The sequence below is a fragment of the Candidozyma pseudohaemuli genome (assembly GCF_003013735.1).
Source record: "Candidozyma pseudohaemuli strain B12108 chromosome Unknown scaffold00012, whole genome shotgun sequence".
In the NCBI taxonomy this organism is placed as follows: Eukaryota; Fungi; Ascomycota; class Pichiomycetes; order Serinales; family Metschnikowiaceae; genus Candidozyma; species Candidozyma pseudohaemuli.
Window position 1 is genome coordinate 231,383 of NW_020194446.1, and position 16,614 is coordinate 247,996.

The following is a 16,614-nucleotide window of genomic DNA, read 5'->3' on the forward strand; positions in this document are numbered from 1 at the left end:
GATGGCCGACTATGACAGCCCCTTTCAGATGGACGAAGACCTTGGTCTGCCGAACCGTGCGCTAGATCCAGATCTATCGGGGACCAATATCAGTCCATCGGGGGGTCAAGAACTGAACCGTCCAAGAACATTACAGACTATGCCCGCTCAGAGCTCACAGAAAATGGGAACTGAGGCGCTCCGATCCCGTCTTCAGAAGATCAAGCTTGAAGAGGGAGTTGGTACAACCACCGAAGAAGAGTGGACATACGATGAAGATGCCGACGATAAGTTTGACAAGGAGGCTGCCGAAAAGACCCGATTAGAGTACATCAAGGCCGCTGAACTTGCCACGCAGCCTTTAACGCCACCAGAAAACTTTGCTCCGGTCATCAACAACATATATCGGTCTTCTTTCCCACAGCAGCCGAACTTCTCGTTCTTGAAGACACTCAAGCTCAAGTCGGTGTTGTGTCTCATCCCGGAGGAGTACCCAAAGTCCCACGAGGACTTTTTTGAAGAGGAGGGTATCCAATTATTTCATCTAGGCATGGCTGGTAACAAGGAGCCGTTCGTTATCATCAGCAGTGAGCTCATCACTGAAGCGATAAAGATTGTGATAAACCCAGCAAATCAGCCCATCCTCATTCACTGCAATAGAGGAAAACACAGAACCGGCTGCTTGGTGGGCGTTTTGCGGAGACTCCAAAAGTGGTCTCTCACAATCATTTTCGACGAATATCGAAAGTTCGCTGCACCAAAGGAACGTCCTATGGATCAGCAATTCATTGAGCTCTACGACGAGAATAGGATATTACTGTACGCTCAAGACAATGGGTTGCTACCGTTGAAATGGGATTAATGACTATTGACAAACTACTCAGATGGCCAGATAAACTCCTTACCATAGATTCCAGCGTTTCCTAGCGCAAGACCCGCAAGGGCCAAGGGAGAAACGTGGCCTCTGATTAGACTTTTGAGGGCCGGGCGCCCGTTGACAAGCAAGTACAATGTGGACCAAGCAAATGTGAAACCGGCACCATTCGGGACGTCTCCGTCGTACATGATGTAGCCGCCCAAGGCGCTGGCGCCGCCAAAGAGGAAGCACGATATTCTGTTTGGTTTGGAGGCGGCCACCGACTTACTGAAGTCAAATGACCCACCCGATCCTAGCTTTGGGTCCACAGGTTTCTGGATTGATAAGCCACGGTAGACTAGGGCCGCTGAAAGAGCCCAGGCAGGCACAGGCGAGGATGAAGCAGTATTGGCATATTTGAGGGCGGTTTTAGTAAAGTCGTTGGATTCAGCCATTGCGTCGTGGCAACCTTGAATAGAATGTGTAATGAAAGTTCACTATGTATATGGGGCACCTTTGCTGAGTATAGAAGCCGCGGCCTGCAGGAAGCAACAATTTGACATAAGGTAGAATAAATTGGGTGCGAAATTTAAAAAAAAGGCGCACACTACAGAGCAAATATTCTTCAAAAACGGTGTATTCGATACTTTACACTATTTTACAAACCAGACCAACGAAGTGAAAGATACTATTCCAGCACCGCTTACGATCTCTCGCCTCTCAATCTTCTGGCCAACTGGATGTCCTTCTTCTGGATAGTGACTCTCTTGGCGTGGATGGCACACAAGTTGGTGTCCTCAAACAAGGAGACCAAGTAGGCTTCGACGGATTCCTGCAAAGCACCAATGGCAGAGGACTGGAATCTCAAGTCGGTCTTGAAGTCCTGAGCAATTTCTCTGACCAATCTCTGGAAAGGCAACTTTCTGATCAAGAGATCAGTAGACTTCTGGAATCTTCTGATTTCTCTCAAGGCAACGGTACCTGGCTTATATCTGTGAGGCTTCTTGACACCGCCGGTAGATGGGGCGGACTTTCTGGCGGCCTTAGAAGCCAATTGCTTTCTTGGGGCCTTACCACCAGTGGATTTTCTAGCTGTCTGCTTAGTTCTAGCCATATTGAAATGTGATGATAAAAAAAATCTTAACCGAGTGATTCCTGCCAGGTTATATATCTTGTGCGGGTTTGTTTGGGCAGATTGTTTATTTTTCCTCTGCGCGGTGGAAAGCTACATTTTTGCTAGACGCTGCCAGTGACACGAAATGCGCACCCAAGAAGCGAGCGAAAGGGCCACTTGTGGCGGTTTTTCGGTGCGGGAGAGGCACCGAAAGGGCTCTTTTGCGGGCCTGAAAAGATCAATTTGGGGCAAACGGTCGCGCGCTGGAAGGAAAAAAGTTGCGGTGCGAGCGAAAAGTGGATAATTGGAGTGCTGCAATTTACGCACCGCGGGGCGTACATCGTGTCCTTCACTTTTTGAACGTACCTAGGCACAAAAGAAGCGTTCCTCAGGTCTTGCTTGTGTTGGTACTGCACAGCGTGGCGTCACCGCAGGGCCTCATTCTCGTGGTTGCAAAACACTCACGCTTGGTATAAAGCATCACCAAATCCCCCAGAGTGAGAATCTTTTTTTTAATTACCAACTATATTATATTACAATGTCCGGTAGAGGAAAAGGTGGAAAAGGTCTCGGAAAGGGTGGCGCTAAGCGTCACAGAAAGATCTTGAGAGACAACATTCAAGGTATTACCAAGCCAGCTATCAGAAGATTGGCCAGAAGAGGTGGTGTCAAGCGTATCTCTGCTTTGATCTACGAGGAAGTCAGAGGTGTCTTGAAGTCCTTCTTGGAGAACGTTATCAGAGACGCTGTCACTTACACTGAGCACGCCAAGAGAAAGACCGTTACTTCTCTTGATGTTGTCTACGCTTTGAAGAGACAGGGTAGAACCTTGTACGGTTTCGGTGGTTAAACTGCTGTGTATTGCTAGCTTCCATTCTTCAGTGTATATTAGAATATTATTGACTCGAAACTTCTATTTTGTATTTCAATTCATGTTTTGAACAGAGTTTTTGGCAAATTCCCCACCTAGTTTAAGGTAGCGGTCGATTTTGTCATCAATCCTTTGCTCTATTGCGTCCAAGTCGAATGGCGTCGTCTCCTCAAACTGGTCTGACATGACCCAGGAGTAATGCTTAATACACATGCTAGAATAATCCTCCACATCCTTGTGACCTGGAGGACACTCGCAACGACAACCCACGCCATTTCGAGCAGTTGGGTCGGGCGAGTTGTTGCTCATAAAACTAAGCCATGGGTTGCTTTCTGTGTGAGCGTATTTTTGTTGTGCTGCCTCATATGGGAGCTGTTTACCCGGTGCATTGTTGGGACAGTGACCCATGGTCGTATGCTTGTACCCAATGTCACGGAAATAATGCAATTCTTCTCTTTCGAGGAGCATGGCCACCGCGATTGAATGAACGGGGGCATCTCCCCACCGCTCTCTATAAAACCCACCATCCTTTTCCAAATAATCATAGTAGGATTGATATTGCTCTGAAAGGAAGAGATCAGTGCGTGCAATCTCAAAGTTTGACCAGAAATGGCAAAGATTGTATTCCTCGTCATCAAATTTGTCCAAGGGAATGCTTGGTTTGTCGTATGACTCGTCAAAGATATTCCTAATATTATCAGAATCTTTGACTGCTGCAAAATCCTTATCAGTCTTGCCACTTTTGGCGAGCAAGCGTCGCAAGTTAAGGTCTTTTTCCACCTTCGTTTCAAATTGACGGTCAGTCATCCGGTCATTTCCCTTGTAGTTAGCTGCATTCTTACCCTTCACCGCTCTGTACCTGTCGGCGACGAATTCCCAAGCAGACTTCACCTTGATTTCATGCTCTTTGATAAATGCCTTGGTCGTGGAAAAGAGGGTGGGGACACTGTAATAAATCTCTCCAATGGCGACCGTGAAGCCATACTTCTTCTTATGCTTTTCCATCTCAAGAAAGGGATCGTAAGTCAAATCGCAGAAGAATTGTACATCGGGCTCGACCCTCCAATACCATTCATTTCTCAGAACAAGTGGGTGCTTGAAGAATTCGCCAGAATAGAACCTGCACATCTTGTGGTATGATTCCATGTTACCATAGAAAATCTTGCGATCTCCCTGGCTCTCGATGCTCTCCTTAAGCACATCCGGATCGATGTCCGGACTAAAGTTCCACTTCTCCGGTGCAACAGTGCCAAACTCACATTTAGCCGTGGTATGGCTCTGAACAGTAGTTTTAAACTCATCTGTGAATTCCACATCGTTGAGGAAGACCCATGGGTAGTTGTACCACTGATTAAAATGCCTTTCCAAAGACTCCATGGATTTCACAACGTCATCCAACTCGGAGTTTCTAGCTAGCATAACAAATGAGGCATTTGCCCGAGGAGCGTTTGTGTCTGGAACTCTGCACCCTACCTCGAAAGGAAAATCGATCTTTGAACTGAGGTTTTTCATGCCCATACGGCGATCCTTTGGGTTCGTATAGTCAGGTAGATCCACGCCATCATCAAAGTTCTTTCTCTTCCTGATGCGCTTGATATTGAGTGAAATCAAGAGTGTAGCAGTGAGTATAATAAATAAAAGGAGGATGAATTTTCGTAGCATCGTCAAACGGGGAAGACCAGGCCGACGTAACCGGTGTTTGAACATGCTGAATAATCGCAGCTTCCGTGAAGGTCCATGCTTGGCTTCTTCCGAATAAGCTGCGCTGTCTGAATAATCGTCAGACATCGAATGTAGAGGTTGCTCTTCAGCCATCGAACTTTATGGTGCGCTTAATGAGTGAGACAGGCCTTGGATCTATAGATAACGCGGTGCCTATCTGCAAGACATTTAAGGTACAACAGCATTGCTTGCTTTTTGGGGCACTTTTATGGTACAATGTCTATGCTACACTACTTATTTTCTCTTTTCACGCTGATGGCGTTCCGAAGAAGCGTCAAGTCCTCGTTGAGTTCTTCGACCTTCAACCCTTGCACACCCACAAACTGCTTGGTCAGACCTCTGGTGTTGGCCCTACCAGTCTGCTTACTCGTGCTTCGAGCCAAAATATTAGTGGCTCCGCCCTCTTCGTTGTTCATGATTAAGCTGTTGAGCTCGTCGTAGTCCTTGTCACTGAGATTACTGTCGTTGCCGCTGCTGGCGCCATTATTGCTGACATGCTTCAAGGAGTGGCCCTGGCCGTTTCCTGTGCTGGTGATTCCTGATGACATCTCGTCGTTGGAGGAGTATCGCGTGGCATAGTGTCTTCTGCGCTTGTTGGAAGACGAGGAGTAGCCCGCGGAGCCTGCTCCAGAGCCCGAGTTTCGAAGGAAACCATTGCCGTTCGAGGTGCCAAATCCTGAGTCTGAAAGGTCATCTGCTTCTCCAGAAGTGAAGCGGGACAGAAACTCACGCTTTCGAAGGGACCGGCGGTCGTTGATGCTGAGTGACGAAGAAGCAGCTGCAGCGCTAAGAGCCGATATGTTCTGATCATTTCCGCCTTGTGTGCTCCACAGACTAGCATTCACAAGATTGAGAAGAAGCTTGTCTTCTTTTAGCTGCTTCACCTGTTTCTGAAGCTTGTCGAAGAACTTCTCCTTCAAAAGCTTGATCATCGTATCGTAATTCTCCTTGGCCTTGGCGATGTCTTTCTTGTACTCTGTGTCTACTCGCTTGACCTGGTACTCCTCCCAGAGGCGTAACCTGGTGAGCTCATAGTCTCGCCTCTGCTCTAGCACCTTACGCTTTCCAAGGTATTCCTCATTGGTACCCTGTTGGAGGCCGGTGAGATTGTTTTGAATATCGTGAACCATGATACGGTAGTATTCATTTCTCTCCTCGCTGAATGTGGCTTCTAGTTTGCTGAGCCGGGTACCAATCTGATGCCGCTTTCTGTCTCTTTTACTCACTGGGGTTAGTGGCTGATCGTGATAAGGCGATGCCGAAGTTAACATACCATCATTAATGATGCCGTTTCGTGTGTAGTCGTCCATTACAAGTAATGTGGAGGTTTTCGTGGGTATTTGTCGCTGTTGATGAGAATGGAGCTAATAAACCCAGCGATATGCCAGGCATTATTCAAAGGCTGTGTGCACTACCCTGGCTTGTCTACCCATCCGCAATGCCGATTCGATTATTTGGCAACTGGAACCTCTTTCCTCTGTGAAAAATAAATCAAATCGAAATTTGGCTCAAAATTATTCCAGTAGATGTCCTAATCATGTACTGAAATTAGGAACTCACAAACCAAACGGAAATGTGATACGCCATCTTATCAAGAACCATATCCATGAGAGTTGAACAGAAGTGGGAAAAAGAAAAGTCCAATTCCCTTCAACTCAGACGTTTCCTTTGCTGAATTCTCAATGTGGTGCTTCCATTAGTTCAGGCGTTTGGGGCGGGATCCCAAAGGAAAAAAACGGAATTGCGAATGGAATCTTTCGGATATCGAAACATACTGCTCAGACTGTCAACATGAGTTCCAATTTTGAGTTCTTGAAGACCCTTCCTTTTGCCGACAGGAAATACGAGACGACTCCAAAGATAACGGACAGCTGCACCTTCAATTTGGCCAAGGATGGAAGGACAGTGACTCTTTTCCCAGCATACTCATCCCAAGAGATCCCAGCGGCACTTTTCGAGATTCTTCACGAGGAATTCAATTATGTCATAGAAGAAGGCCAGACGTATCCTCACTACTTGCCTATGAGCCCTGAGGAGTTTGAGGCTTATCTTTTCGAGGGAATGGCAGCCATTTTGGTCAATGGTGAGTTCAACAAGGACGACTTTGACCAACCGAAGTCATTCTGGGAGGAGAAGTATCTTGGTCACTTCTACATAAAGCCAAATTACATTGGAAGGTGCTCCCATGTTTGCAATGCAGGCTTCATCGTGAACCATTTCGTGAGAGGTCTTGGTTTGGGCAAGGAGATGGGAAGGAAGTTTTTGGACTGGGCGCCTCGTCTCGGCTACGTCTACTCCGTCTTCAATCTTGTTTTCGAGACCAACATTGCAAGCAAAAAGATTTGGGACTCCTTGGGCTTCGAACAGATAGGCTACATCAAGAATGTTGCTGTTCTCAAGGGCCACGACAGGTTGATTGGTGCATACATGTATGGCAGAGACCTCATATGACTGGATCTCTGACATACTGTGACCTTTTCTGTGTGAAATGGGTGCAATGCAACCTCAAGGTCGGAATCATCTTATGTAAGGTGAGAGACTTCAACCGTCACAATGAACCCAATGCACACTTTTGCACTCCAGCATTCACAGTTTTAGATAAAGAAATAGAACTTTTATAGAAATTGAAAAAATCGGTGAAACCTTGCAAATACCCAGATTATCACGTGCCCGGAGTTGATGTCTCATCGAAAACATACCGGTCCTAGCCCACGATATACACAACAGGACAAAATCTACGGAGGCACGATCGGTTGCAAAATAAACCCGTGTTTTGTCTCTCTGTCCACAAACATGCCTGAAATAGACGATGTCATCAATCCGCCGCATTACAGGCCTCAGCTAGACTACAATCCAATGTCTAGCATTGAGCGATACACTGTTTTGCTTAAAGACGGTGAAACAACAGCGACGATATATCCAATACAGAATGCCGACGAACTACCGCCGGGCTTGCTAGCGTTCTTGTGCGATGAACTTAATATGGAAATAGAGCGTGGTGACACGATATCCTTCTTTGATACACTTCATATTCTGAATTTTCAGAACTACTGGTTCGGCGCATTCGCCGGTGTTATGGTACTTGGGGACTCAGCTCAGCTAGAAGGCCCCAAGCAATGGGAAAAGGAATGTTTGGGAACATTTTTTGTGAAACCAAATTACCCTGGACGTGCCTCTCATATCTGTACCGCTGGTTTCTTGGTCAATGCTGGTATCAGAGGTAAAGGCATTGGCCGTACTTTGGCTGACTGTTTTCTACAATGGGCCCCTAGACTCGGATACACCTACTGCGTCTTTAATTTGGTTTTTGAAACAAACGTGTCCGCTAGAAGAATCTGGGAGTCTCTCAATTTCAAAAGAATCGGTAGGGTGAAATCAGCCGGTATTCTCAAGGGCCATGACACGGCGGTGGACGCTATCATATACGGTCGAGAGCTAGTGACAGTGTCTGACTCGACTGTTGGTGCTTATCGGTTTGACAAGATTAAGTTTTATCTCGAAACTGGTAAGTATCCTGCCATGGCAGACAGACAAGAAAAGTCCAGGCTACGGTCTTCTGCCTCACACTATAGACTAGAAAATGGAAAACTCATGCTTCGAGACAAGGAAGTTGTCAGTGATCCCGTGAGGCAACTCCAAATTTGTACTGAGGTCCACTTGTCCAATCACGGTGGAATCAACAAAACCACATCTGCTGTTACTGAAAAATATCATTGGACGAGGATCAAAGATACGGTAGCTGCAGCAATCAAGAACTGTATGGCTTGCAGAGAATCAGCAAGGGAAGAAATTGCTATCAAGCGTGCTGTTGTGCCTAAGAGAGTTCTTCAAAGTCCACCAGAAGGACGTCGTGATTTGAATCATGTTACGAACCAGAAAAGCTCACAGAACAGAATACGACGTGATAATGGCCACGATGAGGTGGATTCTATCTCTGCAATTCATGGGCTCCAGCATCGCGAATCAGACAATTTGTTAACCCACGATCTCTCAGGACTTGATGATGGACTAATAGCTGTTGTAGAGGCTGCACAACGACGCCAGCAGTCTCCACAACAGAGATCAGACAATGACCATCGCAATCACCATGCACCATCCTATGCTGCTGTTGCAGCAGCTGCTGTCGAGCCAGAATCTCACAGGGGATACCAAAACGATTATTCTTTCCACTACAATGAGAAGTACAATTCTTCCAAGGACCGCGATAGAAATGACGATGTGCCAGTTGATCCAGACGTGTCTGAGTACGACCATAATGTGAATCCAGAGGGTGATGAGATTGAAATAGCAAGGGCATTAATGCAATCAAATGACGACGTTGACGAAAACTCCCCAGAAAGAGGGCAGCGCCTGCAAAAATCCAGCGAACAAGACAGAGCAAACGAAGCAAACATGTTCTTCAAAAATCATTAAATAATTCATTAATATTGTATCTTATAATTTATGTACTTTGTATGATTGTGTAACATAACTATTTTTAAATGCATTTTATAGAATCTAGTGCCGTTTACAAGATTATTATTCCCCCAAACAATATCTCAGGCACGAAAATCTAATGTCGACTTAAAAGTCAACACCAATGACCATAGCCAACAAGGCCATTCTGACATACAAACCGTATCTCATTTGTCTGAAGTAGGCAGCTCTCTGGTCGAAGTCAACCTCCTCCTTGATCTCACTGGTTCTAGGCAATGGGTGCATCACGCACATGTGCAGCTTGGCGTGAGACAAGATCTTGTTGTCGACAATGTAAGTGTCCTTCAATCTCAAGTACTGCTCTCTGTCCTTGAATCTCTCTTCCTGGACTCTGGTACAGTACAAGACATCAGACTTAGCAATGAGCTCAGGAGTCAACTGTTCGGTCTCAACAGACAACATGTTGTGCTCCTTCAACATAGTCTTGATGCTCTCAGGCAAGGACAACTCCTTAGGAGCCACCAATTGCACTCTGACCTGGTAGTGACGCAACAAGTACAAGAGCGAGTGAACTGGTCTGCCGTACTTCAAGTCACCCATGAAAGTGACAGTGATACCGTTGACAGTACCCAATTCCTCTCTGATGGAGAACAAGTCCAACAAAGCCTGGGTTGGGTGTTCCTTGCTTCCGTTACCACCGTTGATGATTGGCACTGGAGAGTACTTGGCAGCAATGTCAGCAGACTCCTCGGTTGGGTGTCTCAACACAATAGCGTCGGAGTAACAAGCCAAGGAGCGAATAGTGTCTTGCAAAGTCTCGCCCTTCTTCACGGAAGAAGAGTCAGCAGCGACAGCCACAACTCTACCACCCAATCTCTGCATAGCGGCATCGAAAGAGGAAGAGGTTCTGGTAGATGGCTCGTAGAACATGGTGCACAACAATCTGCCCTTCAACAAGTCCAAGACACCCTGTCTCTCAACAGCCAATCTCATTTCCTGAGCGACAGTGAACAAGGAGTGCAAGTCAGAACGGGTGAAGTCCTTGACAGACAAAACGGAGTTTCTGAGGAAAGTGTTGTTTCTTCTGATGTAGTTGGTCAAGGCATCAGAGTCGGACAAGTTGCCAGATGGTGGCTGAGAGACCAATTCAGATCCCAACTTCTCCAAAGTGCCCTGAGAAGGCTGCTGCTCTCTCTCCTTCATCAAAGATGGACGACGACCCTCACCGAAAGAGGCTCTGACCTTCTTCAAGTTAGGAGACTGAGGAAGGCTGGTGATCGATCCAAATCTGTCTCTGGTGGCAAACTCATTCTTACCAGAAGCGTCAGATGGCAAGATAGAGCTGTCCAAGCAAACAGTCTCACCGTGAAGGGAGACTCTCTCGATGTAGCCCTGGAACTTACGGCTACCGAAGATGGAGCTGATAGCCACAGAGACGGGAACAGCTCTCTCAATGTCGATCTCGACAGAAGCATCCTGCTTTGGAAGGTTCAAGATCTGGACAGGGTTGTCGTGCAAACGCTTAACAATGTCCTTGACAGTGAGCTTGCCCTCCTTGACGGCAGAAAGCAACAATGGCAAGGCCTCCTTGATGCCAAAAGCTGGAGTGACATCATGACCAAGACCTCTGGCAACCATGTATGGCAAGACACCAATAGAGAAGCAGTCAATGTGCTCCAAGTTCTCCCACAAAGCGGCCTGGTCCTCGGCAGTAGGCAAGAAAGCAAACTTGGAGTAGTCATCCTGAGACAAGAACAAAGCGTAGACGGAGACATCGCAAGTAACGCTCAAGTCCTTGGCCTTGGCCATCTTGATCAACTCCAAGTCCTCCTTGGAAGACACAGAGGTGATGTGGATGGATCTGTTGTACAACGAAGCCAACAACAAAACAGAAGCCAAGTCAGTAGAGCAAGCGTCGGTGACAATTGGCTTAGATTGAGGCCAAGAAGCAAAGTGAGCAGTGATGGAAGACACCTTGGAGTTGGCGAAGTCGTTGAATGGCAAGAACAAAGCACCAGCATTCTCGGCGGCCTCAGCACAGTCCTCGGAGTTGGTAGCAGAACCAGCAAGACTCATGGAAAAGTTGGTGAAGGCAGAGTCCGAAGCGGTGGAGATGGCGTCAGCCAAAGTGTCAGCGTCGTAGACAACGGAGCCAGCAACGGTTTGAGGCAAGAAAGCGTTGAAAGTGAAACCAGAAGACAAGGACTCCTTGGTGGTGACCTCGAAATCATCGAAAGATGGAACGAAGCTGGTCATGTTGACCAAACCTGGCAATTCGGTGGTGGTGTGCGAGGTCTGAGCATCGTTGTTGGAAACGTTCAAGTCAATGTTTCTGGCAATAGCTTCAACCAAGAGCTTGGCACACTTCACGTTAGTGACCAATGGCACAGAGTAGTCAACAGCCATACGACGAGATTCGTAACCCTTGGACATGTAAGAAGCAGGACGACGGAATCTGTTGGAGGATGGCAAGTTGATGTAGACATCGATCATGTTGTTAGCCAAGTGCTGAGTCAAAGAGAACTCGGACTTCTGGTCCTCACCCTTGCCCATGACCTCCAAGTAGTGAACTGGGATACCATGCTCCTTGATGAAGTCAGCAGTACCGGCAGTGGCAAACAACTTGTAGTCCAACTCATGCAACTTTCTGATGGATGGCAACAACTCCTGCTTCTCCTTGTAGGAACCAATGGAGAACAAGAAGTTCTTCTTTGGCAACTTGAAACCAGTAGAAATCAAAGACTTCAAGTAGGCCTCGTACTTGTTTCTACCGAAAGTAGCAACCTCACCAGTGGAAGCCATCTCAACACCCAAAACAGGGTCGGCACCAGCCAATCTGGAGAAAGAGAACTGAGGAACCTTAACGGCACAGTAGTCCTCTGGCAACTTCTCGCCTGGGTATGGGGTGACTGGCAAGTCCATGATGGCCTTGGTAGCCATCTCAATCAAGTCAGTGCCAACAACCTTGGAGATAAATGGGAAGGAACGGGAGGCACGAACGTTACACTCGATAACCTTGATGTCCTTGTCCTTAGCAATGAACTGAATGTTGTAAGGACCAGTGATGTCCAAAGCCTTACCAATCTTAGCAGTAGCTTCGACAATTCTAGAGACAGTCTCTGGGTCCAAGTCCTGAGGTGGAACAACAAGGGTAGCGTCACCAGAGTGAACACCAGCGTTCTCGACGTGCTCAGAGACGACGTGCATGATCATCTTACCGTCCTTGGCAACAGCGTCCATCTCAATCTCCTTAGCGTTCTCAATGTACTTGGTGATCACAACTGGGTAGTCTGGGGAGACATCAACAGCCTGAGACAAGTAAGAAGCCAAGTCAGCCTTGGAGTAAACAGTGTTCATGGCAGCACCAGACAAGACGTAAGAAGGACGAACCAAGACTGGGTAGGAAACCTTCTCGGCGAACTCCTCGGCCTCGTCAATAGAGGTCAACTCCTTCCAGGCAGGCTGGTCAACGCCAATCTTGTCCAACATTCTGGAGAACTTGTATCTGTTCTCAGCAGAGTCAATCATCTCAGGAGAAGTACCCAAAATCTTGACGTTTTGACGGTGCAATGGCAAAGCAATGTTGTTAGAAGTCTGACCACCCATAGAGATGATGACACCAGATGACTGCTCCAAGTCGTAAATATCCATGACTCTCTCCAAGTTGATGGTCTCGAAGTACAATCTGTCGGCCTCATCGTAATCGGTAGAAACAGTCTCAGGGTTGTAGTTGATCATAATGGTCTTCAACTTGTTCTCTCTCAAAGTTCTAATAGCTCTGACAGCACACCAGTCGAACTCGACAGAAGAACCAATTCTGTAAACACCTGAACCCAAGACAATAACACCATGGTCATCGAATGTGACATCGGAGGAGTCAGCATTGTAGGTGATGTACAAGTAGTTGGTGAAGGCAGGGAACTCGGCAGCAACGGTATCAATCTGCTTAACAAATGGAACAATGCCGGCTTCCTTTCTCAATCTTCTGATGGCAACTTCGTTGGAGTCCAAGAACTTGGCAACCTGTCTGTCCTCAAAGCCCAACTGCTTGGCCTGTCTCAAGATACCAATAGGCAAGTTCTCCTTGGTACCAAAAGAAGCGATCTTGTTACCAAACTTGATCAAACCGTCCAACTTGTTCAAAAACCACTTGTCGATGTTGGTCAATTGCCAGACCTTGTCGACGGAGTAGCCATCGGAAAGAGCATTGGCAACAGCGAACAAACGCTGGTCAGATGGGGTCTGCAATTCGGTGTCAATGTCGATAGACATCAAAGCAGCGGTCTTGTTGAAACCCAAGTTGTGGTAGTCAGTAGATCTGATGGCCTTCTGGATGGCTTCCTCGAAGGTTCTACCGATGGACATGACCTCACCAACGGATTTCATGGAGGAAGACAACAAAGAAGAAACTCTGGTAAACTTCTTCAAATCCCATCTTGGAATCTTGACGACAACGTAATCAAGAGATGGCTCGAAACAAGCACAGGTAGACTTGGTGACGGAGTTCTTGATCTCGTTCAATGGGATGTTCAAACCCAACTTAGCAGCGGTGTAAGCCAATGGGTAACCAGTAGCCTTAGAGGCCAAAGCAGAAGAACGAGACAATCTGGCGTTCACCTCAATGATACAGTACTCCTTGGAGAATGGGTTAAGAGCGTATTGAATGTTACACTCACCCACAACACCCAAATGTCTGATAACGTTGACAGCAGTTGTTCTCAACATGTTGTAGTCTTCGTCAGACAAGGTCTGGGAAGGAGCGACAACGATAGAGTCACCAGTGTGAATACCCAATGGATCGAAGTTCTCCATGTTACAGACGGTAATACAGTTGTCGAAGGCATCACGAACAACCTCATACTCGACTTCCTTCCAACCCTTCATGGATCTCTCAACAAGAACCTGAGGAGAAGTGGCGAAAGCCTTGGCACACAAGTCTCTCAATTCAGTCTCGTTGTCAGCGAAACCAGAACCCAAACCACCCAAAGCATAGGCAGCTCTGATAATCAATGGGTAGCCAATGGCATTGGCAGCCTCAACAGCCTCTTCGGTGGTGGAACAAGCCTCGGATCTGGCACACTTCTCGTTGATCTCCTCCATAGCAGAAGCGAACAACTCTCTGTCCTCAGTGGTGATAACAGTGTCAATCGGGGTACCCAAGACCTTGACGCCCAAACCCTCGAATTCGTCCTTCAAAGCGATACCAACACTCAAAGCGGTCTGACCACCGAAAGTACAGTAGATACCGTCTGGACGCTCGTGCTTGATAACCTTTCTAACGAAGTCTGGGTTGACTGGCAAGAAGTAGACCTTGTCGGCCAAACCCTTGGAGGTCTGGATAGTAGCGATGTTAGGGTTAATCAAGATGGTGTAAATACCCTCCTCTCTCAAAGCCTTGATAGCCTGAGAACCAGAGTAGTCGAACTCACCGGCCTGACCAATGGACAAACCACCAGATCCCAAAACAAGGACCTTCTTGACGTTCTCTCTTGGGTGAGCGGCTCTGTTCTCCTCGATGTGGCCACCAGGGAAGGACACCTGCTTGAAAACACCGGTGTTCTTGAAGTCAATCACGGAGTTGATGAAGACATCGAACAAGAACTCAGTGTCTCTTGGACCAGGAGTGGACTCAGGGTGGAACTGGACGGAGAAGAATGGCTTCTCGACATGGTAGATACCCTCGTTGGAGTTGTCGTTGGCGTTGACGAACAATTCCTTCCAGCCGTCGGTCAAAGTGGAAGCATCAACAGCGAAACCGTGGTTCTGGGAAGTGATGTAACATCTGCCAGAAATGGTGGAGGTACATGGGATGTTGTGGCCACGGTTACCGAACTTCAACTTGATGGTGTCAGCACCGCTAGCACGAGCCATCAACTGGTGACCCAAACAAATACCGAAGACAGGGGTCTTGCCCTCCTTCATGACCTTCTGCAATCTCTCGACAGTCTCGGTCATGACTTGAGGGTCACCAGGACCGTTAGAGATAAACAAACCGTCGTACTCCTCCTTGGTGTAGTCGTAGTCCCATGGCACAACCATCAATTCGACACCTCTGGAAACGAAACAACGGATCTGGTTGTACTTCATACCCACATCAACGGTGACAATACGGATAGGCTTACCGTTCTTGTCAGTCTTGACATTGTCCTTGGGCTTGTACAACTTTGGCTCCTTGGTAGAGACCTTGGCAACCAAGTTTTTGACGTTAGGGTCATCCCACTCAGGAACGTCGAAGAATGGCTCCCACTCGTCCTTACCAACCACCTCATCGTGCTTGGTGGTGGTCTTCTGGATGGCGATTCTACCCAAAGTGGAACCTTCGTTTCTCAACTTCTTGGTCAAGGCTCTGGTGTCCACACCGTACATGGCTGGGATACCCTCCTTCTGCAACCACTGGCCCAATGAGGACTTGGCCAAGAAGTGAGAGTACTCCTCAGTGTAGTGAGCCACCACCAAACCAGCAATGTGGATGCGGTTAGACTCAAAGTATTTTGGCAAAGCGTCGACAATGTCACACTTCAATTCGGTGTCTGGAACACCGTAGTTACCCACGAGTGGGTAGGTGATGACCAAAATCTGGCCCTCGTAGGAAGGGTCTGTAACAGATTCTGGGTAACCAACCATACCGGTCTGGAAAACAACCTCACCGGCGGCGGCAACGGGGGCACCGAAAGAGTAACCTTGCAAGGCAACACCGTCCTTGGTTTGCAAGGTCATCAAACGGTCGCCAGTCGACTCCATTGGGGGAGAAATGGGAGCAGACAATTTAGCCATCTTGACTCTGGATTTAACAAATGAATAAAGAATTTAAAAAGGTGAACAGCGATGATGGGGGGATCTGCTGCGATGAAACGTTAAAAGCCAAAGAGCCGTAACTGGAGAGGTTAGTAACTGCGCGATGCGATGAGGATGTGGCCCAGATTCGGTCTTGATATGAAGGAATTGCATAAACAGGGCCGGAGGGCATAAAACACACGATGAGGGCGGTAAAGAGGTGACATTGAGCTACGAGACAAACAACTAATAATTAGTGTAAAAGTCTCCTCTCAAAGGTCAGCCCGGTCGCAAGAACATACTTCAATAGTTACTGGGGGATTGTAACAATCAAATTTAAGAACAGCGATCTGTCTGGAACTGAGCTCGTTGAGAGGAGGAGAGGAGAGGAGAAGAAGGAGAAGGAAGAAAGAAGTAAAGTGCGATGGAGGGTAGTATTTATAACGCGAGGGCCGGGAAAATTTTTCAGGCTATCCGGGGGCTCATTCCCTCGGCCAGCGCGTCTTCACTACTATTGTAGTCACGTGCTCCCCTCTTCCGAGGGCAAGCGTAATGGTAGTTGCAGCCTCTGTGCCGTAGTTACTACATATGGCCCGTAACCCAAGGCCGCCTTGAATCTTGATCGGGTGATATTTGGCAGAAAAAGCTTAGGCAATTCGAGTTTTGGAGTTATTCAGGGACGATTTACAGCTTCTAATGATAAGAAATCATCTGTTTTGTTTCAAGAGACGGCTGATTAAACGCTGTGCGATCTCTGTCCGACTCTTACATACAGAATGCGATGGCGGCAGAGTCAGCGGTAGTCCGCCACTAACGGTTTTGCCGATGAGCTGGTGTAGAGTAATGTACCCTAGCTTAGGTCATACGAAGCAGCCAAACGCC

The 16,614-nt window shown here is 47.5% G+C and overlaps 8 protein-coding genes across 8 annotated transcripts; 4 read left to right on the forward strand and 4 right to left on the reverse strand.

Moving 5' to 3' along the window:
- Position 1: 1 nt before the first annotated feature.
- SIW14 (putative tyrosine protein phosphatase) lies at positions 2-841 on the forward strand (the record flags this gene model as incomplete). Its single annotated transcript, XM_024859450.1, has 1 exon — positions 2-841. One exon carries the CDS (start codon positions 2-4, stop codon positions 839-841), a length of 840 nt encoding a protein of 279 aa, XP_024712422.1.
- A 697-nt stretch (positions 842-1,538) lies between these two features.
- Positions 1,539-1,949, reverse strand: HHT2 (histone; the record flags this gene model as incomplete). The annotated part of the gene is made up of 1 exon (XM_024859451.1): positions 1,539-1,949. One exon carries the CDS (start codon positions 1,947-1,949, stop codon positions 1,539-1,541), a length of 411 nt encoding a protein of 136 aa, XP_024712423.1.
- Positions 1,950-2,487: 538 nt separating this feature from the next.
- Positions 2,488-2,799, forward strand: HHF22 (histone; the record flags this gene model as incomplete). The annotated part of the gene is made up of 1 exon (XM_024859452.1): positions 2,488-2,799. The coding sequence occupies one exon, from the start codon at positions 2,488-2,490 to the stop codon at positions 2,797-2,799; it is 312 nt and encodes a 103-aa protein (XP_024712424.1).
- A 75-nt stretch (positions 2,800-2,874) lies between these two features.
- C7M61_004129 (glycosyltransferase family 15 protein) lies at positions 2,875-4,608 on the reverse strand (the record flags this gene model as incomplete). The annotated part of the gene is made up of 1 exon (XM_024859453.1): positions 2,875-4,608. The coding sequence occupies one exon, from the start codon at positions 4,606-4,608 to the stop codon at positions 2,875-2,877; it is 1,734 nt and encodes a 577-aa protein (XP_024712425.1).
- A 164-nt stretch (positions 4,609-4,772) lies between these two features.
- Positions 4,773-5,852, reverse strand: C7M61_004130 (uncharacterized protein; the record flags this gene model as incomplete). The annotated part of the gene is made up of 1 exon (XM_024859454.1): positions 4,773-5,852. One exon carries the CDS (start codon positions 5,850-5,852, stop codon positions 4,773-4,775), a length of 1,080 nt encoding a protein of 359 aa, XP_024712426.1.
- Positions 5,853-6,333: 481 nt separating this feature from the next.
- On the forward strand, positions 6,334-6,993 carry C7M61_004131 (uncharacterized protein; the record flags this gene model as incomplete). The annotated part of the gene is made up of 1 exon (XM_024859455.1): positions 6,334-6,993. One exon carries the CDS (start codon positions 6,334-6,336, stop codon positions 6,991-6,993), a length of 660 nt encoding a protein of 219 aa, XP_024712427.1.
- A 342-nt stretch (positions 6,994-7,335) lies between these two features.
- Positions 7,336-8,955, forward strand: SPT10 (Spt10p; the record flags this gene model as incomplete). The annotated part of the gene is made up of 1 exon (XM_024859456.1): positions 7,336-8,955. The coding sequence occupies one exon, from the start codon at positions 7,336-7,338 to the stop codon at positions 8,953-8,955; it is 1,620 nt and encodes a 539-aa protein (XP_024712428.1).
- Positions 8,956-9,105: 150 nt separating this feature from the next.
- URA2 (bifunctional carbamoylphosphate synthetase/aspartate transcarbamylase) lies at positions 9,106-15,732 on the reverse strand (the record flags this gene model as incomplete). The annotated part of the gene is made up of 1 exon (XM_024859457.1): positions 9,106-15,732. The coding sequence occupies one exon, from the start codon at positions 15,730-15,732 to the stop codon at positions 9,106-9,108; it is 6,627 nt and encodes a 2,208-aa protein (XP_024712429.1).
- Between the last annotated feature and the right edge of the window lie 882 nt (positions 15,733-16,614).